This window comes from Onychostruthus taczanowskii, unplaced genomic scaffold (assembly GCF_017590055.1).
Source record: "Onychostruthus taczanowskii isolate IOZ18803 unplaced genomic scaffold, ASM1759005v1 scaffold108, whole genome shotgun sequence".
In the NCBI taxonomy this organism is placed as follows: domain Eukaryota; kingdom Metazoa; phylum Chordata; class Aves; order Passeriformes; family Passeridae; genus Onychostruthus; species Onychostruthus taczanowskii.
The window spans coordinates 93708-121112 of record NW_024497408.1 but is presented as its reverse complement, the minus strand read 5'-3'; the positions used below and the strand labels follow the sequence as shown (position 1 = coordinate 121112).

The 27405-nt window shown below is 40.1% G+C and overlaps 3 protein-coding genes across 7 annotated transcripts in view; 1 reads left to right on the top strand and 2 right to left on the bottom strand.

Moving 5' to 3' along the window:
- The window catches only part of LMBRD2 (LMBR1 domain containing 2), a 33000-nt gene extending 29043 nt beyond the window's left edge, over positions 1 to 3957 (bottom strand). The window contains exon 1 of the mRNA XM_041419354.1: positions 3793 to 3957. The gene's annotated coding sequence lies outside the window, so the exon portion shown is untranslated. The remainder of the gene's footprint in view (positions 1 to 3792) is intronic.
- A 31-nt stretch (positions 3958 to 3988) lies between these two features.
- On the top strand, positions 3989 to 15825 carry SKP2 (S-phase kinase associated protein 2). 4 transcript variants are annotated; one of them, XM_041418825.1, is made up of 10 exons: positions 3989 to 4113; positions 4867 to 5123; positions 6601 to 6712; positions 6991 to 7134; positions 7614 to 7748; positions 8949 to 9047; positions 10512 to 10639; positions 12196 to 12247; positions 12894 to 13001; positions 13931 to 15825. In XM_041418825.1, exons 1-10 carry the CDS (start codon positions 4106 to 4108, stop codon positions 14136 to 14138), a joined length of 1251 nt encoding a protein of 416 aa, XP_041274759.1. In that variant the 5' UTR covers positions 3989 to 4105; the 3' UTR covers positions 14139 to 15825. The 4 variants fall into 4 exon arrangements, with proteins under 4 accessions (XP_041274759.1, XP_041274768.1, XP_041274776.1 ...); XM_041418834.1 differs by having other exon boundaries at positions 4040 to 4113; positions 4915 to 5123; XM_041418842.1 differs by having other exon boundaries at positions 4071 to 4113; positions 4823 to 5123.
- A 591-nt stretch (positions 15826 to 16416) lies between these two features.
- Positions 16417 to 27405, bottom strand: part of NADK2 (NAD kinase 2, mitochondrial) — a 30486-nt gene continuing 19497 nt past the window's right edge. Inside the window, exons 6-12 of one of the 2 annotated variants that reach the window (XM_041419251.1) lie at positions 27014 to 27150; positions 26142 to 26220; positions 23796 to 23939; positions 21668 to 21723; positions 21532 to 21585; positions 20943 to 21066; positions 16417 to 19204 (exon numbers count right to left, since the gene is read on the bottom strand). In XM_041419251.1, the coding sequence (XP_041275185.1) occupies positions 19066 to 19204; positions 20943 to 21066; positions 21532 to 21585; positions 21668 to 21723; positions 23796 to 23939; positions 26142 to 26220; positions 27014 to 27150 (733 nt within the window). In that variant the 3' untranslated portion in view covers positions 16417 to 19065. The remainder of the gene's footprint in view (positions 19205 to 20942; positions 21067 to 21531; positions 21586 to 21667; positions 21724 to 23795; positions 23940 to 26141; positions 26221 to 27013; positions 27151 to 27405) is intronic. The other variant, XM_041419259.1, reaches the window with a different exon arrangement.

Below are 27405 nucleotides of genomic sequence, written 5' to 3'. Positions count from 1 at the left end.
TTTTGCTGCTTCTTTTCAGGCACAGACAAAATCAGCTAAGTATTTCATTTTACCCAGCTACTAACACTGCATGCATCATAAAGGGCTCAGTTCAGGCTTAATTCCCCTTATATGACAGACTCTCTACTATCAACAGTATTAAATTACCCTGCCAACCTAAGAGTAACTGCGCTCACAATATCTACATTACAAATGAACTAACTACCCTGCCTGGTACAGAAATCTCAAGTTACTAAATGAAAGAGCAGAGAATTAAAAACCCCATACTTTCTCAGAGCTTTAATACAGCACCAAATTTAACAAAGATGCTCCAGTTCTACATTCATAAAGACAGGCTAGAAAGAGTAAAGCATATCTGCGAAGGATTCCCCCAGTCTCCCACCAAATGCCTGAGGAGGCCTGAACAGACATCAAACACTGCTTCACATGCCATACTACAAAGTATAAGTAGGAATAGAATGTTTCCTTCACAAATTCAGCTTTCTTAAGGCCTCCAAATTCTTTTCCTCCAGACAACACAACACTACTTCTCTATCCTGTATTTCTGTGGTTGATTGCTCCTGCTAATACAGGAAAACAGCTCTGCTCAGGTGTACCCACTTCCCCTTGCAAGTTTGCAGATCTTTAAGGTATTTTGATTTACACTATAACTTTCAGAAAGACCTGAAATCTCTCAGGTTTTGTGGCTTCTATGGTTTTAATCACCATACTATTTCATTAGGGAAAGTCTAAAAACCATTAAAAGTACTTGACAAGGGAATGGCCTCCTTAGCCACAACAGTGGCTCTTCCCTGCTTTCTTTCCCAAGAAAAGACACCCTAAGGAACAATCAAAGTCCTACTAAGCAATACATAAGATTATAAACTGATCCTCTTGTATACAGTAGGTCTATCAGTCATTACTTAAATAGATTAGATTACTTCAACTATTTGTCCTTGACAAACTGATGCTGTCTTTTACACACCTATTTGTAAGTACATAATCTACGTACTTACAAATAGCTTTAGCACCAGAAATTTTTTTCAGGAATTCAAGAAGAAGAGGAATCTGCCAATCTGTAGCTCTGCCTGTCCTTCAAACATTACTAATAAAGACAGCCACCATGCTTCTGGTTTTCCTGTCCGGTACCTCAGACATTTCTAGAATACTAAAGAATTTTTTTTTATTACTCTTCAAGCATTCTCAGGTAGAGATCAAAAAAATTTGGAAAAGCTGCATTTCTAGACATTTTGGATATTTCCACTGAAACACCCGAAAAACCAAGCAGCCTTACTTTGTATTTTTAAAGATCATAACTACATCTGAAGAAAACCTGTCACCAAAAAAGCTGCCAAACTATGAAAGGGATTATCAGATACAGTCAGCAATAGAACAGAGAGCCTTAACATATTAAAAAAAATATATCTGGGCAACAGCATCTGCCACCTCAAGCTGAATTCCCAGCTCACCTGCAAGTACAAAAGCTGCCATCTCCAGCAATATATCAATGGCCAGCTTAATGATGACCTTCTGCCTTTCTGTCAGAGAATGATCAACTGGTTCTTATTGAGGTCCTACTTGGCAAAAAACCACAGTGTTTGGATTCTGAAGCCTGCCCTGCTCAGCAGAATTATGCTGCTAAGAATCATAAAGACAGACTTTGCTCTACAGACATGTAGTAGTAAACTACAGCCTTCAGTACTGATAGAACTGCCTCACACTAAGAATCCTCGATACTTCCATCTTAAAACAAAATGAGCAAACTTACATTTCAGAACTCATAAACAGAGAACAACAAGAGGCAAAGAAACAACACAAGTAGTCCCTTCAGCTATTTTAGTATTCAAGTCTGCATAGCGTGTTGTGGGGATTTCTTTTAGGTTGGTTTCAGGTTTAGGGAAGGGGTTTTGTTTGGTTTTCGTGGGTTTTGTTTGGTTTTTTCCCTTTGGTCGGTTTGGGTTTTTCTGTTTACTTTATTATTACACACTGGCCCTTACAGCTTGGGGTAAATAGTAAGTATTTATAAACACAAAACAAAGAGCTGCTTTATATCTGTACAGTGAGAAAGCTATCTAAAGAAAGAAAATAGCCACAAACTGCCCAAGAAAACCAACCAGAGAAATCATCTGATTGCACTGAGAGAAAAAACCTCTGAGATTAGTGAAGAAAGCAATTTGCACAGCTTTCTTCTTCTAAGACACACTAGTCAGTCTATTTACTAACTGATACTTTATTAGTACCTGTCAGTTCAACTAATTTATAATGAATAAAAATTCTAAATTGACTAAACATTTAATTGATATAGATCAATCTATATTTAATTGATAATAGTTCAATGTTTAGGGAAACAAGTTTTCTATCTTTTAATTGAAAAAAAAATGCTATGCTGATACCACCCAAAACAGCAGTACACTGATTTTGCAGGAGACTAGGTTCCACACAGCAGCACTAAATGCAAGACAAATGCTTGACCAAGGAACACAGTACAAAACCACAGCAAGCTCATTTGCTTTACATGGTGCTGCCTTGTCCTCTGCTAAGGGATCACAGAATCTTTAAGGTTGCAAAAGATCCCCAAGATCACCAAGTCCAATTTTTAATATATTAAGTACCACAGAGGCTGAAGCTTTCAAACAGTTTAGGGAAGTATGCTGAAATTAACACATAGAAGAAAATAACTCATTTATCGGAGGAACTGAAATAGAATCACATATAAGTACTGTACAGTTGCATGCAGAATCTAAAAAAAGAACAGAAATCACTATCTGGGCTACCAGACTAATGCACTCACACAAAGCAGGTGTCAGTAAGGCACATGACTACTGCCCCAACACTGCATTCAGGCAAACAGACTATTTGTTAATTTCCAGACTGTAAAAAACCACTTGGATTTTCCACAAAACCATCTTTTCATTTCCCATACATTAATAAAGAAGAGTGACATGATCCACAAAGAAAAAAAGGGCTGCAGAAAAGCTGAAATAAACTCAGCGTTTTTTTTTAAAACCAAAACTCCACCTCTTTTTCACCTGATTATCTGCTTAAATAATCTTAAATAAATACTGTTCCGTGACTTAAGTTAAAACCGGAAACGTTTAAAAGATACTTTTTTAAAGATTATATGGATGTTAAACTGAGTCACATCATTCTCGGTATGTGACTGAAAGCTGTGTGCTCTTTGCTACGGGCTCCATTACCACCCTCAATTTCACAGGCACGTCTCTCCATCGTCACGCAGTAAACAAAGAACAGCATTTGCAAGCAAGTGGTTGACTAAGAGCGGGGCTGTAGGTGTGTTCAGAATTAGCTCTCCATCCCCACCAATTTCAAAACAAGCAGTTTGGGGAAAAAAAAAAAAAAAAAACACGCAGGAAGAGCTGCATTGCTGAAAGTCCCGCGGGCTGTGAAACACGGTGTGAAAAGACGGCGGTGAGGGTCAGCACCAGCCACACACGGCCAGTTTCAGGTGTTCCCGGAGAAAACCTTCCACGGTGGAATGTGGCAGCGCTCGCCGGCGCCAGGCCTGTGCGGCACAGCACCGAGCTCCGGGCACACGGAACCAGCAGCGCCCTACGTGCTCGGGGTGCCTGACGGGCAATGCTCGGGATGAGCGCCTGGAAACGAAGGTGCCGACCGCCCTCGCCCAGCACTGCCCGGCGACCATCCTTCCCTCCGCGTCCTTGTCACAGGGGACGCGCTGGAGCTGCCGCTTCCCACCCAGCTCCCGTCTCCGCTCAAGAGAACGGCCCGGCCGTGACTCGGCACTGCGGCCCCGCTCCGCCCGGCCTCGCGTCCCGCCCGCCGCCGTCTCACCACGGTCGAGCCGCCGCTCAGCGTCGCGTCCCCCGCGGGGCTCCGCCGTCCGCCATCCCGGCCGGCACCGGGCTCAGAGCGTGGCGCAAGGAGCGGCAGCCGCTCCCGGCTTCTTCCGCGTCGGAGCCGCCGCCATTCGCCGCCCGCCGCCGCCGGCCGGGCACGGCCCCGCCTCCGGGCGGGCACAGGACTATGAACTACAGCTCCCGGCAGGCTCTGCGCTCCCTCACGCTGCGGCTTCCGGCCGGCGCCGGGATGGCGCGGTGCTGAAAGGCGCGGGGCGCGCGGCGGCGCGCGTGGGCCTCCCAGCGCCATGTACAGGTACGGGAGCGCGGGGGCACGGGAACACCGGGACAGGGGGATGCGCCGGGACACGGGGATGCGAGCACCGCCGCTGGGCTGCGCGGGAGCCGCCTGGCGCCGGGGCTGCATGTGAGCCCTCGCGGATGCTCTCGGGCGGCCCGCTGCGCGGGAGTAGCTGAGGGGCTGCGCGGGGGAGCCCCGGGAGCGGGTGTGGGACCCGGGGGAGCGGGAAGGAGCTCCAGGGCGTGGGAGCGGTGCCGGGATCAGACGTGTGCGCGGCCACGCAGGTGGTCCCGGGGGAGCGGGGGTCCTCCCTGGGGGCTGCCGGCTCTGTCCCGGCCGCGGCGGGCGGCAGCCCCGGGGGAGCTTCCCCCACACGCCCGGGCATCCCGTCCCGCTGCCCGCGCTGCCGCCCCGCCGTGCGAGGGCTCTGCCCGCTGCTGTCGCGGCTGTGTCCCGGGTTGGTGGTGTTGGGAGGCTGCCGTGTCCCGCCGCCTCCATTGGCTCCCTTCCCCGATCCCTCGCCCGCCCCATCCGGGAGCGGGGCGCGCTCCATCCCTGGCGGGCTCTTCCCCAAAGTCTGCCAGACCGAGCACACGCCTGCGCCGCGGCCGCTGCTTGCGCTTCCAGCGCCCGGCCAGATCCCGCACTTAGTCGCCCTTGGTATTGATGTGGGGTGCGAGTGACTGAAATGCTTCAAGGATCCCCATCCTGTGTTTGGTGTCAGCCTGGCAATACCCTCAGAGCCTCTGGGTTTTGCTGTGTCTGCAGAAAGCATCTCCAGGAGATCCCATCCTCTAGCGCTAATGTTTCCACCAGCTTGGAATGGGACCCCGGCAAGACCTCGGAGCTTCTCTCGGGTATGGGAGTGTCAGCCCTTAAGAAAGACAAGCTGGGCAATGAAAACACACCACAGGACCTGCTGGTGTCGTCGTCCTGTCTTCCTCCAAAAAGGCAGAAGGTGAAGGACAACGAAAAGGACTTTGTTATCGTGCGCCGGCCATGGCTGCTCCGAGAGGCAGAGTCAGGTACTGTCACCCTGGGCCAGGTTCTGCTTGCCCTTTGGTAGAGACGGAGAGTGGGCACGACAAGTCTGCCCTGCTTTATTGTTTAGTTCTTTTGCTCTTACCCAGCAGAATGTCACTTTTAGATCTAGTGGCTTTCAGGCTTGGGGTGATAAATCCTATTTTATGTGTGCCTTTAAGTTGGGGTGGTGTGTCTGTCTCTGGAATTGTGGCCTATGAAAAGCATGATTCTCTGCTGCCTAACCCCGTGAACACCGTGTGTGTGTGTTGGGGGGTTGTGCTGCATGTCCCTGTGCCTGTTTGCTCTTGTGTGTGGGACATAGGTGGCACTTTGGCCCAGCTGGGCTGTATTGTGAGTCAGTGTTTTAAGGTCGCTCAAAGAATCAGCAGCAAAAGTAGGTTTAATGTAAAAGCAAAAGTGTGACAAAGTTTGTTGGCAACATTCACTCTAGTTACCAGGTGGTTAAAGCACACAGAGAAAAAACAAGCAAAAATCAATCAGTCTAAAACCAAAGTCAATCCAAAAGTTACCTGTTTGGAGGCAGGAGGAGAAGGGTAAGTAAAGATTGCAGGCTGAGGTATGCCAGCAATGTCCCAGCACGTGAAGGACTGTGCCTGAGAACTACAGGATAAGCACATCAAAGGGTGGAAGCTTGCAGGGCTGGAAAGGGAAAGAGCAGGGCTCTTAGACTCTTGAAAGGAGTGTTATAGAATACTAGTTCCTTTCCCAAGGGTCAAAGTGTTGTTGTAGTCTGGATGAGTATGGGATGCAAAATAAATAAGCAGCTCTGTCCTAATAGTATGCTGTCATACAGAAGGTGGAAATGCCTTCAGACATTGCTGTTTTTATATAAGATGCAGTGCTGGGTCAAAGACAGCTGTTACTGAGCTCCACCATCCAGAAATCTCCCATGTGAATCATGACACCTTCTGGAGCTTGAGAGAAGCTGTGATTTGTACCACATTGTTTCACATAATTCTTGGAGTGGTGATAGCGTGTGTGTTTTAGGAAGCAGTTTGTAGTCCCTGATTTTTCCTGTGTATCATACAGAAGCATAGCTTACCTTGAGCTCCCTTCTGGGACCCTTGTATGCATAGGAAGAGTGGGCATTTCAGCAGAGGGAAAAAAAAAACCCCAGAGAATTATATAAGCATTAGATTACAAAGGCAGTAACTAAGATGCTCTTGTTCCCCAAGTGAGTATGTGAGTAGTGTCCGTGGCCTTACTATGTATACAAAGTGAATATTACAGGAACATTTACATTTACCAGTCATGCCTAGGCAAAGATGTAAAAATGCCATCCTACAATGTTGAGCTGCAAGGGAGGTGAACAGTGGGGCTGATGTCTGATGTAGGCTGATGTATAGCCTACAGAGAAACTGTAGAGGGGCTTTTAACAACGAAACGAAATAAGACATCTGACCAGCACGTAAAAATGAAGTTGCTTTAACTAGAATGTGCTTTGCTCTTTCCCTAAAGGTATTTATTTGGATGCACTTCCAGATGAATTGCTTCTGGCAATCTTTGCCTATTTGCCCCTAAAGGATTTACTGAAAGTTTCTATGATTTGCAAGAGATGGCATCGACTTTCGTAAGTATTATTTCTCTTCATTTAGTACTAAGGAAAATCTTTGTTTCTGTAGACCATTAAATGGTCTGGTTCTCATTTATACATATATAATTCAATTTAGACCATATGTGGGTATGTATAACCAAAAGATACCTCACATGTTTTTTAACATTATTATAATGTTAAATAGCTTTCCCTTCTCTGTCTGTTTTTGACACCAAAAACTTTCTGTGGTTGTACTCACAGCTTTGACCTGTTACCCATTTGAACTCACTAACAAGTAAAATTCTATGCCACAGATTTGATGAATCTCTCTGGCAGACTCTTGATTTGACTGGTGGGAATCTGCTGCCAGGAGTGCTTGGACAGTTGTTGCCTGCAGGTGTTACTGTGTTCCGCTGCCCGAGATCTTGCATAGGGGATCCGTTGTTTAAAACAAGCAAGTAAGGCTTTTTATGCATGTTCTAGATCCTGAAATTGTCACAAATATTCAGTCTGTGTTTTTGGTGTTTTGGTTTAAGGTAATAGCAACCAGCAGCAGTGTTTGTGCTGTGTCTGGAGCGTGGAAGAGCTGATTGGTGGTTAGGCATGTGTTGAAACAGGAGGATCTGCACTCACCTCTCAGTTATTTAAAACCAAGTTGATGTGAATTTTTTTTTTTTTAAATATCAAGCACCATAAGGCCCTTGCAGTTTGTATCTTATAGAGGCCTAAATTATCATCATCCCCAGCATTTTTACATGGTACACTCAAAAAAATAATTTAACTCCAGCAGGATAGACTTTCAGGTGTTATGAAGAATTAGTAGAAATATTTTCTGCAAGGTGTGCTTGCTTTTTTATATGGGCTGTATTTGTGATGTGGGGAATTTATGAAGCAGGTTTTAATGCAATTTTAGTAACTTTTTTTTTTTTTTTGTTAGTCTTCTTAAAATTCAGCACCTGGATTTGTCAAACTGCACAGTGTCTGCTGCAGATCTCCACAGTATTCTTTGTCGGTGTGAAAAGCTGCAGAACCTCAGCTTGGAGGGTCTAGTGCTTTCTGACAACATCATCAAGTGAGTGACATGTTTGGGAATATTCTTCTGTTTGGTGCCATCATTTTGGGCAGGCTAATGGAAGAATGCAGTGGAAAGTTGTTCATTGTGGGTTCATTGAAATGGCCAGTTTAAGGTGGCCATATAGGTTTTTTTTTTCCCTCCCAATTCCCCATAGTAGCAGAAGGCTGGAGAAACTGCTCACCTCTCTGTGGTTTATGTATCCATATTCCCACAGCTAAGCTGTACAGCAGAGCTACTTTTATTTTTCCATTTATTTGCTCCCCAGAGAACTTCGTGTTTGGTGTCCAGGTTCTTTTCTAAGGTCTCTCAGTAGCTCTCCCACCAGGTACCCATTGTGCTTCTGCACTGTTGTTCACTTTTTTATTGAACTTATGAAGTCCTGGAAGATTACAGATTCTGTCAAGCAGATGCAGTGTTTTTTGGTTCTGCTGCAGAGACTCTATGGGTGTAGTCAGCCTCCTGTTCTGTCACACCAGGGGATTGTGCCATCCATAGGTCACATAGGTCGGATGGCAGGACCCTGGCTTTTGAGGCCTTCCTCACTCCACAGAGGGGGAGCCAGAACACAAATAAACCAGTATAGTTTGGCTTTTTATACTAGCAGTAGTAACAGTTAAAACTATCAGAAAATTGGGTACTAATCAGGCAGTAATGATGGAATTCTATTGCCTTCTGAACAAATGTGCATACTGAGTGTTCCACGTTTTGCTAACTGCATGTGTGTTCTGGTCTTGCAAACAAATGCATTCAGGGAATGCTATTTGGACATGGATTTTGTCCTGGAATAACTTCCATCTTGCAGAGGGCTGACATCAGAAATGGGATGGTTGCTTTGTCTTTTGTAAAGCTGTAGTCATCTCTGATAAGCTGTGATGTATGTTTATTGGCATACAACAGGAGAAGGTGAAAACAAACCATTTCCTTGTAAACTTAGTAGTTTATAAATATGCAGATTTGTCAGCAGTGTCAAGTACATAGACAGGTATCCCTTTTATTGTTGTGCCTTGATGAGCAAGTACAGAGTTTAGACCCTTAGTGACTCAGGTTAGTCAGCTGATTAAAGATGCAGTACTTCATGTTTAATGAACAATTCCCTGTCCAGGAAACTAGGTCTTAAAAATAGTCACATCCTAGCAAAGCAAGCAATGTTCCAACATTTCAATTTTATCAGATTTTTCTTTTTTCTTCTCTCTACAGGAGCATTGCTAGAAATCCCAGTTTGATACGACTAAATCTCTGTGGGTGCTCAGCGTTTTCCGCAGAAGCCTTGGAGCTGATGTTGGGCAGCTGTTCTATGTAAGACAAAACCAGACTTTGCTATTCCTGAAACAAATTTTTTATTATTTTCCTTGGGCATCCCAGTTATTCTTGTATCTATTTTTTTTTAATGTGCCTGGTTTTGGTCCTAAATGCCTAACAGTTGATTATTAGCTGAATAGTCAGGTAATTTCTTTCCATCAAGCTATTTTCTTCTTTAATAACAAACATGTACTTCAGTAGTTTTTCATGGGTTTTCTGAATCATCTTCTTAGGTGGGTAAATCCCATTTATGTTCCTTTGATATCATGTAAATGTATGAAAATAGTGTGTGATTCTCACAAAGATGAAGTGTGTGTTTTGAAACTGCTAAGTGCAGTTCCAGAGCTCCCTTTGCAATCAGAGTACAGCAGGAGTAGCAGAGAACACTTTGCCTTTCCATGGTAGAAGAATCCTTCAGTAACCTTCTAGTTTATGAAGGGCTGTGTTCAGATTGACAGCTCCAGTGATTAAACCATCTGCTGGCAGAACGTCACTGAACTGGGCCCCAGTGAATTCGGGATTTATATCCCAATCTTTCTGCTGACTTCCTGTGATTTGCAGGACAATGTCCATAATCATTCCTTCTGCAAAAGCATGTTTTTTAATCAAATTGCGCGTTAGTGGGCAGCCAGAGCCTTAATCTTTCTGTTGCTTGGTCTGATTACTCAGATCATGAGCTCTGTAGGGGATGGCAGTCTGTGCAGTGCACAGTGAATACCAGATGGCAAATCTGATCCTAGGAATGCTAGTGGCAATTTAACTGTTTTTTCATGTTATGTAGAGAGTGCCAGCTAAATGCTCTAGTTGTGCATTCACTGTGTCTTTGTCCCTTGGTTACAGCTACAACACCTGCACACAGAACAATACTTTGTCCCAACCCCATGGTGACAGGCTATAGGTAATCAAGCACATAAAGAGAGTTGAGCTCACAGCATGACCAGTGTTAATATAAAACTATGAATTATTTTATGCTAATTAGGATTAATTGGTCATCTGACCAATGCTAATAATGGATGGTAGTTTTTCCTCTCAATGTGACCATCTGTTCATTTGTAACAGATTCAGGTCACAAACCCGATGAAAAGACAGTGTCTCCTTGTGGCAGTTCCTGGAGAGAGCCTTTACTTCCTAACCCATTACTGAATCATTCCAGCTGAAAGTGGCTTTGGGAAGTCACTTTAACCCCTTTCCCAGACCAGGGTCTAAAATTAGCACTGTCCACGTGGATAAGGATGTTCTCTGGTTGGATCTTGAAAATCTCCAGAGACAGATTTGGCTGGGTAACCTGCTCTGTTCACTAGTGCTTAATTACTGTCATACTAGAATTTCTAGGCGTGAATACAATAAGTTGGCAGTTAGCACGTTACAAGTATTTGGTTTAAAAGTATCAACTGCATTGGAAAATACCACAACTTGAACTGCATTTCAGCCATTCTTGTTAACAACTCTGTCTGTGTGTAGGCTGGAGGAGCTGAACTTGTCCTGGTGTGAATTCACAGCCTCTCACGTCAAAGCAGCAGTCAATCACGTTACTTCAAAGATCACCCAGTTAAATTTAAGTGGCTACAGAGAGAATCTACAAATAGCAGGTAAACAGTGTGACAAACCTTTATCCCACTATGGGATGAAGTAGTAGGCTTTACATTTTCTTCTGCTTGGCATTCAGTCCTTGTATAGAAGAGTTGGGTACTAACAGTAACTTTTGTGCTTTGTATAGTTTGAAGTTCTTGCTGTCAGAGACTCTTACTCATAGTTCTAGCTCAGGCATGAAGGGTGAGATAATTTTTCTTATGAATTTAGGAACAGTCAAGTGAAAACGAATTTCTTCTCCAGCTGAAAGCTTCTTCACTTGTGAAGTCCTGGAAACAGGACTGTGTGCTATCAATTACCTCCAGGAACAGTATCTGGAAGGCTTTCTTAAGGCTTCTGCTGTTGTGTCTGCTGAAACCATCTTCTAAAAGGGAACAGTCATACTATGTGCTTGGGTTTCAGACTGACATCCAGATACAAGTTAATTTGGAAGGCAATCTTGGCAATCAACATTTAACCATTTACTTTCTACTAGGTCTAGGAAGAAAAGTTATTAAGTTGGAGGGTTATAGAAAACGCAGGTAAATCAAGATTTGGGGGAGGGTACATCAGAATGAACAAGAGCATAGCTAAAGGTTGAAAGTTCTTCTGTAATAAAAAGAATTTAATTTTTGTAATGAGTGAATATGACAGTAGGGCATTGGATGACATGCAGGAGGTGAACTCTCATTTCTGTTTAAATATCACACAGACCTCCTCAGGCGTTCCCTTTGTGGGGAAATAGGCAAATCTTCTTATCTCAGCCCCAAACCTGTAAACAAATATGCTACATAATCTTCTCCACATCAGGAATTTGAATCTTGGGCCCTCTAAGTGAACCATTAGAGACCATGTGCTGACCTCTTTTGTTTGTCAGACACTTTCTCTGAGTGACTTTAGTGTTGTTTGAGTGCAATTTATCAGGTATAAGACTTGAATAGTGCATTAATCATCATAATTAAGGTATTGTTTTGTTTAGTTTCTGCACATGAATTCTGAAATACCAAAACTCCAAATGTTGTTGAGCACCTTGCAATGGCTTTTAGGTAATATCTGAATAGCAGATTCAGTGCTACTTGCAGACAGTGAAAAGAAAGTCAAAAATTTACTGTTTAAATCAGAAAAAAACATAACTTTTTGTCATAAGAACTTTTTGTGGGTAAAAACGGAGATGCCTAAAGGATTTGGTGCTCTGAAAAAAGGATATTTGATGCATGGAAAATTTTCATTACTTTTCCACTACATGTCAGTATTTCAGGCAGCTCACCATTACTACGTCTCCAGTAGATTTCACAAAAATATCATTTGAATTATTGTCTTCTTAAGTTGATGGGGTTGATGCAACTGACTTCTAGGGATAATTTGCTGAACTAAATGTATCTGTTTTGCTGAGGGTTAAAAGAAGTCCGTGTAAGGTAACTTCATAGGCAGACTGTATGCTTTAACTCTTAGGCATGTACCTTTTAGTTTAAAAATTGTGCTTCAGTTGTGGGGTTGTGGACATCAGCAGGCTGTGTGTGTAAAGCATATCCATCTTGTTACTGAAAGAGGGACTGACTCTGTGACCTCTTTTTAGATGTGAAAACGCTGGTGGAGAGATGTTCTTTGCTTGTCCATTTAGATCTCAGGTAAGAGGACCTGTGCAGCCAGTCCTTAAATCCTTGTGGTTCAGGGGATTAGCATTGAGGCAAGGTTGTGTAGGTACAACTGCACATCCAGAAAATACTATTCAGGCTAAACCTACAGAAGATTTGCTATCTGGCGTGACCTAATCTGGAGGTAAGTAATTGATGATGTCTTGTTACCCCAGCATAAATATCAGATACCTACAGGATTTCTTAACTAACAAGAGATTGTAATTCATAGGTAGAATGGTGGATGGAAGTATTTAGATGCCTACAGTTCATTAGCCTAGCATCCTAGAGAGGGTTTAAGTCATCTCTAGTATTAATTTGTTACTTGGCCATATAACTGTAAAGTAAGGTATATTTTGGTTCTGACCTGGTCATAGTATTTTTAAATCTCTGGAGAACTTGCTTATTCATGGCATAAGTTCTGCTGCAGAGTATCTGTGTGAAGGGAAACTTCTGCTTCACTTGCCCCTTTGCATGCACAGCATATACATGAGACATGGGTTGCTTCCATATTCAGCAAAAACATACTTTGGTGGTAGAAAAAGTAGATATTCAATGAATTCCTCTGGCTGAATTTTCAAAATAGCAAATTTACTACTGCTGTGTACTTAAAGCTTTATTTAATGTGTTCTCTGTACAGTGACAGCATGATGTTAAAGCCTGAGTGCTTCCAGTATTTTAAACAACTTGGGTTCCTACAACACCTGTGCCTTAGCCGATGTTACCAGATATCACCTGCTGCCTTAGTGTAAGTAACCTCTAATTAGCTTTGGTTTACTGTTCATGCAGAGGGTGAATTAATTTAAAGTTGCTTTATTTTAGGTTTAGAATTGCAAATACTGTTTCAAAAAACTTAATGGTATGAGGAATCAGGAATGAAACTAAGATAAAATAACTCATCAGTATTGATGTCAGTAGCAGATTTCTGAGTGTGGAGGAAGGTTTGGAACAGCTGGCAGAGTTGACAGTACTGGCTGGACTAGTAAGCTGTGTGTATCTGCTTTTGTGTGCACCTTTATCAGTTACTGATTGTGATTCAAACCTGGTTAGAGTGACTTGTTCTCATGAGGTCCTTCTGCCTTTTATTAGTATAGAAGCTTTCAATCCCAATACTTTCAGGAAAGATGTCAACACAAAGGAAATCGCCAACAACAAGAAAAAAGGTTCAGAGGAATAGGGCTATTGAAATGAAGATCTGAAGAAGCTTTGCTGTGGTAGCATGTGCCTCAGCCTTTTGATTTTGTCCAGTACTTGCTTGTAAGATACACAGTTCAGATGATGACTAGGAAAATGTAAAGCAGTCAAGAAGCTGGGTCTGGCTACTCTGAAATATTGCTACAAACTGTGGTCTGATTGATGCTACTCAGGGGCTTGTATCCTCATTCTGGAACTTCATCTGTGCAATTTTCTTCACTTCTTCTAGATTTTTAAGTCCAAGGATAGGAAAGGGGAAGAATCAGTTTGTTTTCAGTCTCTGAGAGAGACTAGCAAAAAAGTAATTTATTCAACCAGTTTGCTGAAGTACCAGTGCTGAGTACTAGTTTCAATTAAATATGTGCTTAAGTAGTTTACCCTCTTCTAAAAAATCAGTAAAAATTAAGTTATGTAGCTTGGGTACAGGCTGAAAAATGACAAAACCGTTTTCAGATTCATAATTTCCTATCTCTCTCTTTCTAGAGAGCTTGGTGAAATTCGAACACTGAAGACTCTTCAGGTATTTGGAATAGTGACTGATAGCTCCCTGCAGCTACTTGAGGAAGCACTACCCGACATGAAGATTAATGGTTCACACTTTACCAGCATTGCGAGGCCAACTGTTGGCAATAAAAAGAGCCATGAGATTTGGGGCATCAAATGCAGATTGACACTGAGAAGTTTCTTGTGATCATGTACAGTGCATTTGATGCCATGGACACACTGTGCGTTGAAGCTCCTTAGGGAAAAAAAGTGCTGGAGCACCTTTTATCATAGTACTGTTACTGTCTAACTTGTTTTACACCCTAATGTTTCATAATATTTTATATCAGTTTTTTGTACTTAAAGCCTTTAGAAATTTGATGATCTGTAAGCAATTACAGAATATTTCTTTCAGTCTTGTTTTTTACAGGGGATCTTTGAAAAAAAAATGAAACAAATCACCACCAAGTGATTTGATAAGTAGAAATCAATTACTTACATTGATAAGTAATGTTAGCCTCTAGCAACTGTCTGCAGCTTCTGGAACAGCTTGCAGAGGTGCCAGATATCTTTGTAGGGTTTATTAAGGAGTTCGTGGAATTCAAAATAAATACTTCTATTAAATCTATTCAACTGTGTAACTGAAGAGAAGGTACTGCAGGATGAATGAATCAAGCTTGAAAACAGTAAATTGGGGATATCTACACAGAAGCAGCTAAGAGCTCAATACCTTACAAGTTAAGTAGCATAAAGGAGCTATAGTGAAGTTTTTATCTCGGAGGCCACAAAGGAAACTTTTGTCTTTAGTAGCCTTCATTTTTTAGCCAAATACAGTCTGAGAAGCCTGTTCAGAATTAGCATCTGTGAAAATAGATGCTGGTTATCCATTATTTCAAGTTGTGGTCCTGGGTTTTCTGATTACACTTTATAAAGAAACTTAATGTAGCTTCTGTGAGCCTGATTGTAGACAAAACATTCTAAGATCTTTCAAGTGCAACTGATACATTGAACTGATACATTGTTAGAAGTTTTGCAGGAAGAGGGCTCAAGGAGTTCTAAATATGACCAAAAACCAGAACCTGGGACTGCTGTGTAAGAGTGCTAAAAGGAAGAGATGATTTGGTGCTATCAAGAGACATACATTTCTTTTTTATATTAGTTTGTTTGTAGTAGCACTTCACTTCTTGTATTTCTATCACTAACCACTATTGTCTAGTGTTGATTTTTTTTTAAAGTCATAGGAGAAGCTGAGTAAATGTCCAAAAAGAAAAAAAAAAACAAAAAACAAAGGATATGGATAGGTAATGACTTTAAATAAGCCTTTCATTTGCATCTGTTATCAGGGTCCTTCCTCATGCATAAGCCTAGAATGTGTTCCAGCAGGTGTTTTAGCTGACAATTCCTAGGGCAAAACATGGACCCTCTGTAGGACATAAACATGCTGCTGTTTTTCCCATGAATGCAGTAAGCAAGCAGCTGAATTTATTCATGGATGTTTTTTTAAGTAGCCAGCCTATTACTCTAGGCCTTTGCATAGATACCGCTTTTCCCACTGCAGTCTTGAGGAAAAGCATTCAGGAATGAATACCTGGTAGTGCAGAACAGATTACTTACTGTGGAAAGATTGTATGAGTTTGATATTTAACTTGACTTTCTAGAGTTTAGTAAATAAAGCATTATCTGTTTAACCTAAGCTGGTTTGGTTTTTATTGAATTTAAGAATGTAAGTAACAGGTGTTAATAATGGGCTTGTATCCCTCAAGAAGGAGTGAATGGGCAACACGCCTTGTGGGAGTTGGAGGAGTCATAGGAAGTTGGAGGATACAGAATATTCTGCCACCTCAGTTTGCTGCCTTAGAATTATACCTTAAATTATTTCAAGAAGAAAATCTTTGCAGCACAGCATTACTGTAAATTCTTCTTATGCACAGTGTAACTCCATGAAACTTCTCTTGCATTTAATAAAGATCTAAGAAATTGCTTTATTGTACGGAATGACTGATGGATGGGAGAGTGCTTTCCCTGGTTTGCCACCAACTTTGTGTCATGGTCAAAAAGAAACCTCTCTAAGCAGTGGTGGTTTAAAGGACCAAAAATATCAAAAATATTTTCAGCATTTATTAGACTATGCTTTAAAGCCTGTGCAGAATTGGAACAGTAGTGGACCTTTAACTAGAAGGGAATAATTTTACATACCAGGTTCAGTGTTGGAAGGGGAAAAGCATCACTGCTGCCTATTTCATAGTTATGATGACAGCTTTAGTAGATATGAAAGCCCTTTGGCTAAGGTGCTCAACTGACCCTTTCCTAAGGGAAATAATACGTAGCCCTAAGCACTCCAGAACAAAACCTGGCACATTGATTAGTCTCTGTACTACACATAAATGCATGAAGGCTCACAAACCATTAAAACAACCTGAAACAGTAAGAAGAAACTGAGCACATGAAACCTTTTGAAGATTGAAATCAGGCACAGGACAGTTTCATTTATCAATTAACCTTTTAATTTTTTATTATATAATGTATAAACACCACTTGGGGAAAAAAATAAAAGCAAAGAATAACAGGTCTAGTTTAGCAGAACACAGTGTAGACTAGCATTAAATGAAAATACCATGGACTTGACTCAACAGGTAGAAGAGGTGCAAAAATCGCTGTCAGGCCACACAGCTAAAATCAGTGTTAAAACAAGACTCAGTCCTGTCCTGGAATAGTGTCTACCAAGTAAGTTGTCTGTACTGCAATCCTTCGTCATAAAGGAACCTTAAAAAGGGTCCTACAGTTGTTTAATAAAAAAAAGGTAGGTGCTTACTATTATTAACAGATTTCTGAATCATCATCCTAGTCAATTTTAAGCATTCACCAGCAAATGCTACAACAGAACTGCAATTAAATACAGACAAAACCAGTAGAGGCCACTCATGAGTAGGTCAGGCTTCCATTTTGCTAAATTATGAATTTGACTGAAAATTTAGTAAGTCCTAATCTAGATCATACTTTGGGGCTATAGGGCCTGAAGACATGACCTTTTAGTCTTCATGTTCATAATAAGGAATGACATGCGTGCTTAAGAGGTATGCTTACTGATCTGACTAACCAGTCTCCATTAAAACTTCACAGCACACAAATGTCTAAATAAGCAGTTGTTGGGATTTCTGCTGTAGATTTGCTGTGCACATGTTCAATACCTAAATCTAATCTAAGAATGTTGAGAGTCCTAGGAAGGAATAAATTAGTGTTAATGGCAGCGGTGGACTTGAGGATTTTTTGAATCCTAACAGCATATTGATTAGTGTACATGACAGAGGCACACAATAGACAATCCCTAACTGGTTACAGATGGATTGAGAATAACTAGAACATCCTAGTCTGTGTGCACACAACTTTCAGAAAGATTAGTCTTTTGTGTCTTTACCTTTAGACTAGCTTTGCACAATATTTTTGACTGCAAGAGCTTTATTCTGATAGTTCCTGAAATTACCAACTTTTGAAAGCTTATTTGGCTACTCTGCTTTTCCCCTCTAGGTTACAGTCAAGACAACCAGACAGTGTAAATAACTCTGCAGCACACTTAAAAGGTGAAATGTACACAGTGATAGCTTATTCAGAAATCTCCATCAATTTCACATTTTCCTAGAACTGAATGGCCTGGCCAAATCAGTATCCTCTAAATTCTGTTTTCAGTTCTATTCACTCTAAGTCTAGAGGGAAAAAACCCTTTGTCCGTTTCCTCCACCAGTAAAGAGCAGTTTACATTTTGCAAGTGGCGATAAATACACTGATTGATTGGCCACACTGGAGAACATTTCCATTAGACCTGAGAACATCTGTTACAGAAGTCTCCTCATTCAAAAGTCATTTTAAGAAAACTCACTCTTGGAAACTAATCTGTAGTAGACAAAACATACTATTTTCAAGTCATGCAGCTGAAGAGTTCCTGCTGTAGGAATATATGTTTTCCCAAATTCTGCCTCACCTATGCAATTATAAGCACAGATTTCAAAAGGCAGTCACAGTTCACAGTTTTTCTAAAAGATTTCAAAGGTCACTTGCTATTCTTTAATCAGAGCTTTTTTTTTTCTTTCTATTATCAACTTGATTACCTAACATGAGCAGAGACGTGATTTGTTGTCATTTATATATCAATAGAATTCAACATGGGATTGGAAATGTAAATTTTCTGGAGAAGGTAAAAACATTCTGGGAAAACTGGAAGACATAGGTATGAGCTTGCACTCTAACTCCTAATACCCAGCATATCTCATTCTTCTTGAAATATAAGAAATTCAAAACTTAAAATTCCAAACATTCAACTTAGTAAGGCCAAATATATGTCTTAATGATAGCCACTTACATACACTAGTGTTCTGATCATCTGCTTGCCAGTTAATCCATTCAGTGAAGGAATATATCCCACTACAACATGATTTCTATAATTTGTATATTCTTCATAAAGGGTTCAAGAAAACCTTTGGATTTCAAGTCCCTATCTAGCCAAACAGAAAAACTAAAAGCTACCTCATTCAAGATGTACTAAACCAGACTTATACTCTTGATGTAAGTCTACAAAGTAGAAAAAATATTGGAAGAACAAAAAAAAATTGTCACAAGTTGTATGAAACTACAAAGTTGTACAATTTTTGAAAAGCATACAAAAGATTTGTATTTTCATTTCTTTTACATCAACAACATGGTTTACCAAAATCTATATATCCTTGCATCAAATTGCTAGTTTGACAGTCAACTTTTCTACAAAAGTGTATGTATGAAGTATTTAGTTTTATCAGTCCCAGACTGTTACTAAAAAACTGTACATCTGAATATTTAATACTACTGACTTAATACTTGAACCCATTTACCTGTGTTTACAAAGCTTTCATGTTTGCCTTACAAGATAAAATGTCAATTCTCACTGAAGTTAGAGGTAACACTTCAGACATTTACACTAGATGCAAAAAAAGCTTAAATATCAGGCTAATGATTCCCCAACCCAAAGGAATGAAAAGCATTTCAAGCTTCCTCCAAATGCTCTTGCATCCGAAAAGGCCAACTTCCAATATAATGCAGCATTGTGATATCCCCATGGTTTCCCTCTATGGATCCATAAATGTTTCAGCAAAAGACATCAGGGTCCTTCATTCTTCCAGCAGAACAGTGCACAGTGAATCCTCTGTGTCAATCAATATCGAAGCTATTGCCCCATCATTGAACTCAAAAGATGTTCCTCCATCTACAACCATACAAGCATCCCAACAACGGGAACGGACACAGACTCTGCAAAAACCCAGCAAGTAAGTTATCACAAAACAGCTGAAAAATTAAAGTATTTCACACAAACACTTAACAATAAAACTGGTTCTGGGACATTCTTTTGCTTGGGTCAGTAAATGCTTAACCTCCACTCAGCATAGCACCAGAACCCCCCAGGTTATCAGTGCTTTGTATGGACTTGGCAAAGAGTCCAGAGAGGACAGAAGGACTCAGTCAATACTCGCAGAGTCTGAGCACAGCCTCTAATATAACACTGGGTGTTGAAAGCTGAAGCTTAGCTATATTTTTCAAAGAAAGCTACTGATGATCCCATTTACTTAAGATTCTAATATGGGGTCTTCATGTGAAATATATTTCAAGTAGCAATGCTTGAGGTTCAAATAATTTGGACATCAATGTCATTTTTTGTTACATCATTCAGAGAGAAGAAAAGTAATTACAAACACAAAGCTGAAGGTCAGGGTGCTTGCCAGGCAACTTCAAGAACTGCAGCATATTATTGTCAAGACATTATTATCAGAGTCTGTCATATTTAAGTTAAGTTTAAATCTAATCTTACAAAATTTAAGGCATCTCTTTTAGAGCAGAACAAGACAGAATAAAGAGTTTGGCTCAGAGCTCCTTTAGACATTTATTTTGATATAAAAGGTTGAATTGACAGTTAATTACAATTGCAATGCTGTATTGCTTTCAATAGTTTATATGTTATTGTTCGTATGTTCAGTTATTCTGATCAAATAACTAATGGCTGTATGCGTTTATAATTAATTGTGGCACGCTCCACATGTCATAAAATCATTTAGATTGGGAAAGGCAAGTAAGATCATTGAGCTCAACCATTAAACAAGCACTACCAAGCCCACCACTATGTCCCTAAGTGCCATGCCTATATGTCTTTTAAATACCTTTGGGGATGATAATTCCACCACTATCACAGGCAGCCTGTTCCACTTCTTTAGAGCCCTTTCCATTATGATGATTTTCCTAATATTCAATCTAAAGCTCCACTAGCCCAAGTGCCCTAAGTTAAAATGATGAATTAGCAAATAATTCAGTTTGGAAATGCATTTAGTCAAAGCAGGCATTACTTTAAAGATGAGTTACGTTGCTTAATGCCTTGCCCAGCCAAGTTTTGAGTATCTCCAAGAACAGTGATAAGACAATCTACAGAGACAACCTGGTCAACTGCCTGACTATTCTCACTGTGAATTTATCTTTTTTTTTTTTTTAAATCAGAATCTTGCACCCTATAAAATCATGGCTACTGCATTATACTCTGATCTGAAAAGAGTTCAACTCAAACCTCCTCTGTAACCATCCTTTGGTAGCTGAAGACAACAACTGGATTCCCACTTAGTCTTGTCTCCTCCAGGCTAAAGGAAAGCACTGTTTGAGTCTTTCCTTTATAAACCACTTGTTCCAGCTGCCTTATCTTCCCAGTGGCCCCTTCCCGAATTCACTTTGGTCTGTCACTGTCTGTGTCTCATACTGAGGGAAATGGCACATGTCCAAAACTGGGCACAGTGAGATTATTTTATTCTGTAAGATTACGCAGGGATCAAACATTAAAAGCCGTAACACAACTAAGAAACATTTTCATCCTGCTGTTACAAGAACAATACTCAAGTCATTCAAAGCACAAACTGGATGTTGAAACACTTCAAGGGAAAGTCCTGGATTGCTCATACTGTGACAGATACACTGAACGAAGTAACTCTTTGCTATTGCAGACAACACTTACTTTGAAGAGAAGCCACGCTGACGGCTACTTGAGAAAACTCTGTTTACAATAGGCTCTCGAACACTGAAAAACATCTTTGGTTCCTCTGGACTGTAGAGCAGAGACTCATTGTAATCATTTGTTACTGTAAGCAGAGGAGTCAGCCATTAGTTTTTCCAGAGAAAATTATTTACTCTCAGAAAAACATATTCCTCCAGGGAAGAGTGGATTCTCTACCAAGAGGGAACATCAAGTATTGACAGATGTTTAATAATCTTTACATGCAAAAAAATTTATTTTTAGGGAAATTTCCTGTCAGTTCTACTGGATGATCACTCAGTAGCTCTCTTCTAGTAATTGAATATTAACTATTTCAAATTTTAGGAGAACCAAAATTCTCCTCAAGAGGATAATTTAGACAGAAGTCTAAATAAGTGCTTTCATTTCAAGTAAGACATTGTTTGCCAACTGTGCCTAATTGATGTCTGTAAGAAAGACTACTACTGCTAAAAGTAAGAGTGCTAAAACACTGAAAGGTGAATAGTACAGAATACAAACAAAATTAACTGGCAAAAGATACTTTAAAAAAAATCTTGCCTTCTTCACTAACCTTTCTGTACCAGTTCCGTGTTCAATGGCATATTCAAACTTCCATGCTTTTTCGCTGTTGAGCAGAGAGAAAGAGCCCCAGTTAGACAGATGTATCAATATAGAACTTGGCTAGTAATGCCACACTGCTCACTCACCGATCTTAAGGATCTCTTCAATAGCTTGATGTGCAACCTTGTTAATATTATAGGACCTAGACAGAGAAGAAGTCTTGTTTGCTGTAAGCAGTACAACTTAGGAAAAAGCCAAGCAAAACCAAAACACTTTTCACACTGATGAAAACCTAAATTCAACATTTGGGGAGGAAAAAGAATGCTATTAAGGGTGAGCTGAACACAGTTAATTTTAAAAAAAAGAGTCTTAAATAAACTCTTGCTTTGGCATCTACCTGTGGCCTTGTAAAGCTTAAAAATCCATTAAGGGAAGTCTTCAGGAAAGAAGACCATGGGATGTAGTCTCCTTGTCAATAATCCCCCTGCCTTAATACCCCAAAAACTGCTGCATTAAGTCTGCATTAAAAAAATGAAGCTCTAAAGACTGTGTTCCTACCCTGTCTGTCCAACCCTTGCTAACTGATTGATTCTCTTAGTTCTCATCTATGAACCCCAACACTTCTTTACAAATATTTTACCTCTTTATTTATACCCTAAGGTGCAGTCTCGAATCTCACAAGAACTGGTGTATATAGAAAATAAACAGTCAGATCAGACACTTCTGGATGAACAAGTCAACATAGCCTCAGTCTGAACTAAGGCAAAACTCCAAAAAAAGTCTCTCTCCTCTGCCCAGTCTCCTCCTGAGAGTCAAAAGTGAGGAGGTGCTAACCACAGCCATTGTGCAGCAGTACCACAAAGATCTCACATGCCCAGGTCTCAATTCAGCTTAAAATCCTCAGTCCAGCACTTCTGTCATGGCAGTAAAACACCCCAAACTGCAATACAGATCCACTACATCCCTATCTGACCCCAGAGCTGCGGAGGGTGTGCCCAAGGCTCTCTCTTTTTTACACTTACTGCCTACCTGCAAGCCTGAGCAGATGCTATCAAGATATCCTTTGACACAAGTTTTGGCAGCTACAGGAAACACCTGGACATTTAAATGTCTCTCAGTCCCAGGAAGTCTGAAATTCCAGGAAAGCCCCTGGACAACAGGCTAAGGGAGATCACTCCAGTGAGGTCTGGCCTCACTTTAGAGAAGCCCAGCAACACATACTGATTACAGCAATGGAGAAAAGCAATCCTGGAACTTGGTCCCTGGTTGTGGGTTTGCTCAGCACAGAGTGTATAAGCAAAAGAAATGCGTAAGAACACAATGAATTAAGACTGTACTTTCCCAAGGTACTGAACACTAGGAATTTTTCCCTAGCAGTCTGCCAATTTCATCCTTGGCAGACTCCAGAACTAAGCTATGCTGCCTGAATACAAAATTCTGAATTACAATGAAGAGTAAAACCCAGTAACCATGGTTACAGCATGAATACTTATTTTTGAATTTCATTTAAAGCTTCTGGTTTAGTTCATCTTAGCCTACCCCATAAATCCAGTGCCTATTGTACAACTCTAAATTATGAGCACAAACACATCTCTCACATCTCAAAACTAAATTGATTATACTTATATGCAGTACTGCAGCACGTTTAAACTGAAGTTTAAATATTTTCCCCCCTGATTAAACTAGCACTAGTTCTGTGGCCATCCTTTTTGAAGAGGAGTATTTTGGCAAAGAGACTGTCCCCTGTCAATTAAATATGAAAGAAACAAGAGGCTTGAAAGGAGAATGGACAGTAGATGTGCCCAGAGAATATTTAACACTGCTTCCAGATACATGTTTTCCCATTCTTCTTAGAGCTTGGATTTTTATAAGTTCATCTAAACATTTTAATTTTAGACAACAGGAGTAGTTCATAGATCACCTCAGTATGCTCTCTGCAAGTCACAGCAGAATCTCTTTCCTTCACCACTCTCAACCACTCATCTTCACGTGTGGCATGCCACATTTTTCACTGAAATTACACCTAAGGCAAACTTCTGTCTCAGTGCCACATCTCCTCACCCTTTTAAATCTTCCCTCCATACCCACAAGGAATGAGTGCCCTGCTCATCTAATACATCTGGGACAGCTCTGAGCCGTACTGACAGTGACAATATTAGACTGACTTACCCATAGCCCAACAGAGTCTCAGTAAGGAGAAAATGCATAGGCCAAACAGGTTCATCTAGCTTATCTGGAATGGTATTTTCTGTCAAAGCAGCAACATGTACTCACCATGCTTTTGATCCTGTTCCAGTACACACATTAAGCCCTGAACTCTTCTGTTTCTCCCAAGGACCATCATCAACTGATATTTCATAATAGGAGGCCCTATGAAGCGAGAATTTAAAACTGGGTTTGCAGGACTTAAAGTTCTCCCTGAATAAGACAGAACACACAGCCTTATCAGGCACATTACAATTTAGAGGGGCTACTTTCAAATCTGGATCACAATTTCACAGTACAGTGTTACCATTTGACAGCAACTTGATTCACTATGTTATATCAGTTTTTATAACGGATCAAAATGACTTCTAGCATGAACTTTTAGGCACTTTTTCTGCAGTCACTTCTCATGTTAATTTATGCATAAAACCACCTCTCTGGTTTATCTGCAGGGCTTGCTGGACTTACAAATAAAATTGTAAATAATTACCTTCCTTGCATACCTGTTGCACAAAACCTGTGTTTATGCTATGATTGGGTGTCATTAAATTATGTCAAGGAACACTAAACATTTCAACATAAATAAGTAATAGCATGATTGAACCTGAATTCTTGATCACTTCAGTAATTGAAAATCCAGTGATTCTTCATCAATAGGTTTACACAAACAGCAGGCTTACATTTCTCTCCAGGGCAAATTATTCTTAAAACTCAAAAGTACTAGGTCGTGATGTACAATCATCTTTTGCATGTTACTGTTCATCTCTCAGGGGATTCCTAGTGTTAAGCCTAGAGGCCAAAGTTTCTCTCTACAAGCTTCAGAATATCCAAGAGTGTATTTATGAACTTACTGATATTCATAGGACCTAATTCAAATTGTGATACAGGCTTCAGATTAACAGATATCTTTTCAGAAATACCACATTTGTTTTTTCATGCACGATTGAGTTTCACCATTCTTAGTAAACAGAACTTACTGAGCTATTATTTCAGTCTAGAAACACAGCTCTTGGCTGTTTGGTGCCAAGCAGTTTACATTCTCAGTAACTAAGGGCATGTTTTGTAATCACTCTTGAAAAGATGGGGAGATTAGAGAACTGAAAGTAAATTAAGAACACAAGTGCACTGATTGATTCAGTTTAATGTAATTTTTGCAAAGCTGTGTATGACAGGTTTCTGGGGGGTTTTTTCTTCAATTTACTTGTTTTCTTCACTGACATGCAGAATAAGACCTGACAAGAAGCTCCTCAAGTTATTTTTTCTAAATAAATAGCAGACCTGTATATTTGAAACTAACAGAAGATTCACCTTTATGACATATAAGCCTTCAACTGTAAGGTCCAGTAACATATTTATTTCTAGATATTTGTTTCTTGTGTTCCTCAGTGGTTCTCAAATACACAGGAACCAAGAGAACAACGTACTTGTGACACTCATAGCATTGGAAAACAGCTTAGTGTTCCTCTATCACTGCACATTAAAGAAACTTTTTAGTATCTTGATAAAATTAGATTATATTTAGTAGAAAGCAGGATTTCTATCTCTTTGAGATTAATTCCTTCTGCCAGTCTGAGGCTGAAGTCCAGACAAAAAATAAAGCACTCACAGAACACTTATATTGTTTGTACCAGCAATCAGTGTCCCAGGCACTGTACAAACACAAGCTGTTAAACACTAAAGTGGCTTTTCTGTTGTTGTTTTTGTTTCGGATTTTTTAAAAGATAAATAATAAAGTGAAAACATATAAAATACAAGTAAAAGTTTGATCAAATCCTCACTAAGGATCATGCCTTTCACCACAGCCCCAGTCATATTCCCAGTGTCCTTCTTACTGTCTGGCTGCCAAAAATGCATTGATCTTCAGGACAGAAAGGACAGTCAAATGTATCCTGGATAAGGCAGTACCATGATATGACACAAACATAGTTCTTAAACAAAGGAAATAACTATATTCTGTCAATAACAAGGTTTCTACCAAAAGCAGGCTCATGACAAATGACAAAAAAAAAAAAAAAAAAAAGGCAGGCTAATGACAAAAAGCCAGAAAAGGGAGTCATGATAAAAGCTATTTCTGCTTGGTCATGCTAAAAGCTTATGAAAAGATATTTAAGAAGATAAGCAGGAGACCAGGCAGTTCAAGGACTGATATTTAAGTCATCAGTAAAAGGAAAAGAAAAAAGTCAGGAAAAATGAAAGAATAACCAGAGAGGAGGCAGAAAACCAGAAATCAACATTACTGCACTTACATCTTTGAAAATATACTTTGTAATCAGCAATAATACAATCAGTGTTAAATATTTATGAAATAGAAGTGAAATTTGACAGTAAAATCTCATCACTGATTATCCATTGCAATGTCATAAAAAGAAATTAAGTCAATTGTGCCTTGCTGTAACAATAAACAATTAAACATACCTGGATGAAAGAGATTCCCCAATGAAGACTTCATTGAGTGCTCTCACTGGTAAAAGATGTGGGCCAGAAATATCAGATCCTGCAGATACCAAATATAAGAGTTTTGAATCATGGATTTAAAACACAAGTTTTCAAAAACCATTCACAATTCACTGGAAGACAGATTCTGCCGGGGTTTGTGTTCTAGACCTAATGCTCCATTTTTTTCAAAGACTCATTTTTTCACTGATTTACTCTGTGGCCAGTCACTGTCCTTTACTGGAGACAATAAATATTTAAACCAAGGTCAGCAATGATGCTTAAGTCCAGACACTTTTCCCTGAAAAGGCACAGGCAACTAAGCAGAATGAAGTCTTCTGTCAGTCACACTTGCAGCCAAGTCAAATTCACTGGCAGTGACTTAACAGACATTTCTGATGAAGTTCAAAGAATTAGACTTCATACCACAAGTTAATTAAAGGGGATTTACAAGTTGTTCATGTTGACAAGGACTTCTTAGTGAACAAATGCAGTACTGGACACTGGTTAGGCACAGAACCGTGCATCTTTCAACCCACCATAAAGAAAAGAGCTGAAGGTGTTTAAGAATTATCTACAGACAGACTCTCACATCTAATACCTTATTTGCTTGCTGGTAGTCCAAGACCAGCTTTTACAACTATCAATTAACCTGACTTAAAAGTTGGCATATGTATACACAAACACACACACATATGCTCAAGTAGTTACAGTAACTCTAAGAGACAGCATTTTAAAAAAGATCAGGTATTTTGACAGCAGGTATTTCAAATACCAAAACTTTTACAAATCCTTATCTTCTATTGCAAGTTATCATAGCAAAGTGATTATATTCTTGTCAGATTTTAACCTACTTTGATCCTGGAATCTTTCATTTATGTGAGCCCTGCTGTGTTGCTCTTGGCTTAGCTGCTGTTCATGTAAATCCACTGGGGTTGTGTTAATCCCAGTTCCTTCAAGATACAGTCGGATTCTTTGCCGCCACTGCCACCTAAGAGAGGAGAAAGAAGTCAATATGAAATATTCATTACAAAATTAGATAGGATCTGAGAGTCTCCACTCTCAAAGCAGAACATCCTAAGAGTAGAAACTAAATATATTCAAAGTCATATTTCAAGTTTTATAGCTTCTACTATAATTTTTAAATTTAAAAAGTTAATAATATGTAATTGTAAATTCTTTATATTTACCAATTTGCTACCTAATATTTTTGCATGTGTAAAATAAGAGGACAAAAGTAGTACTT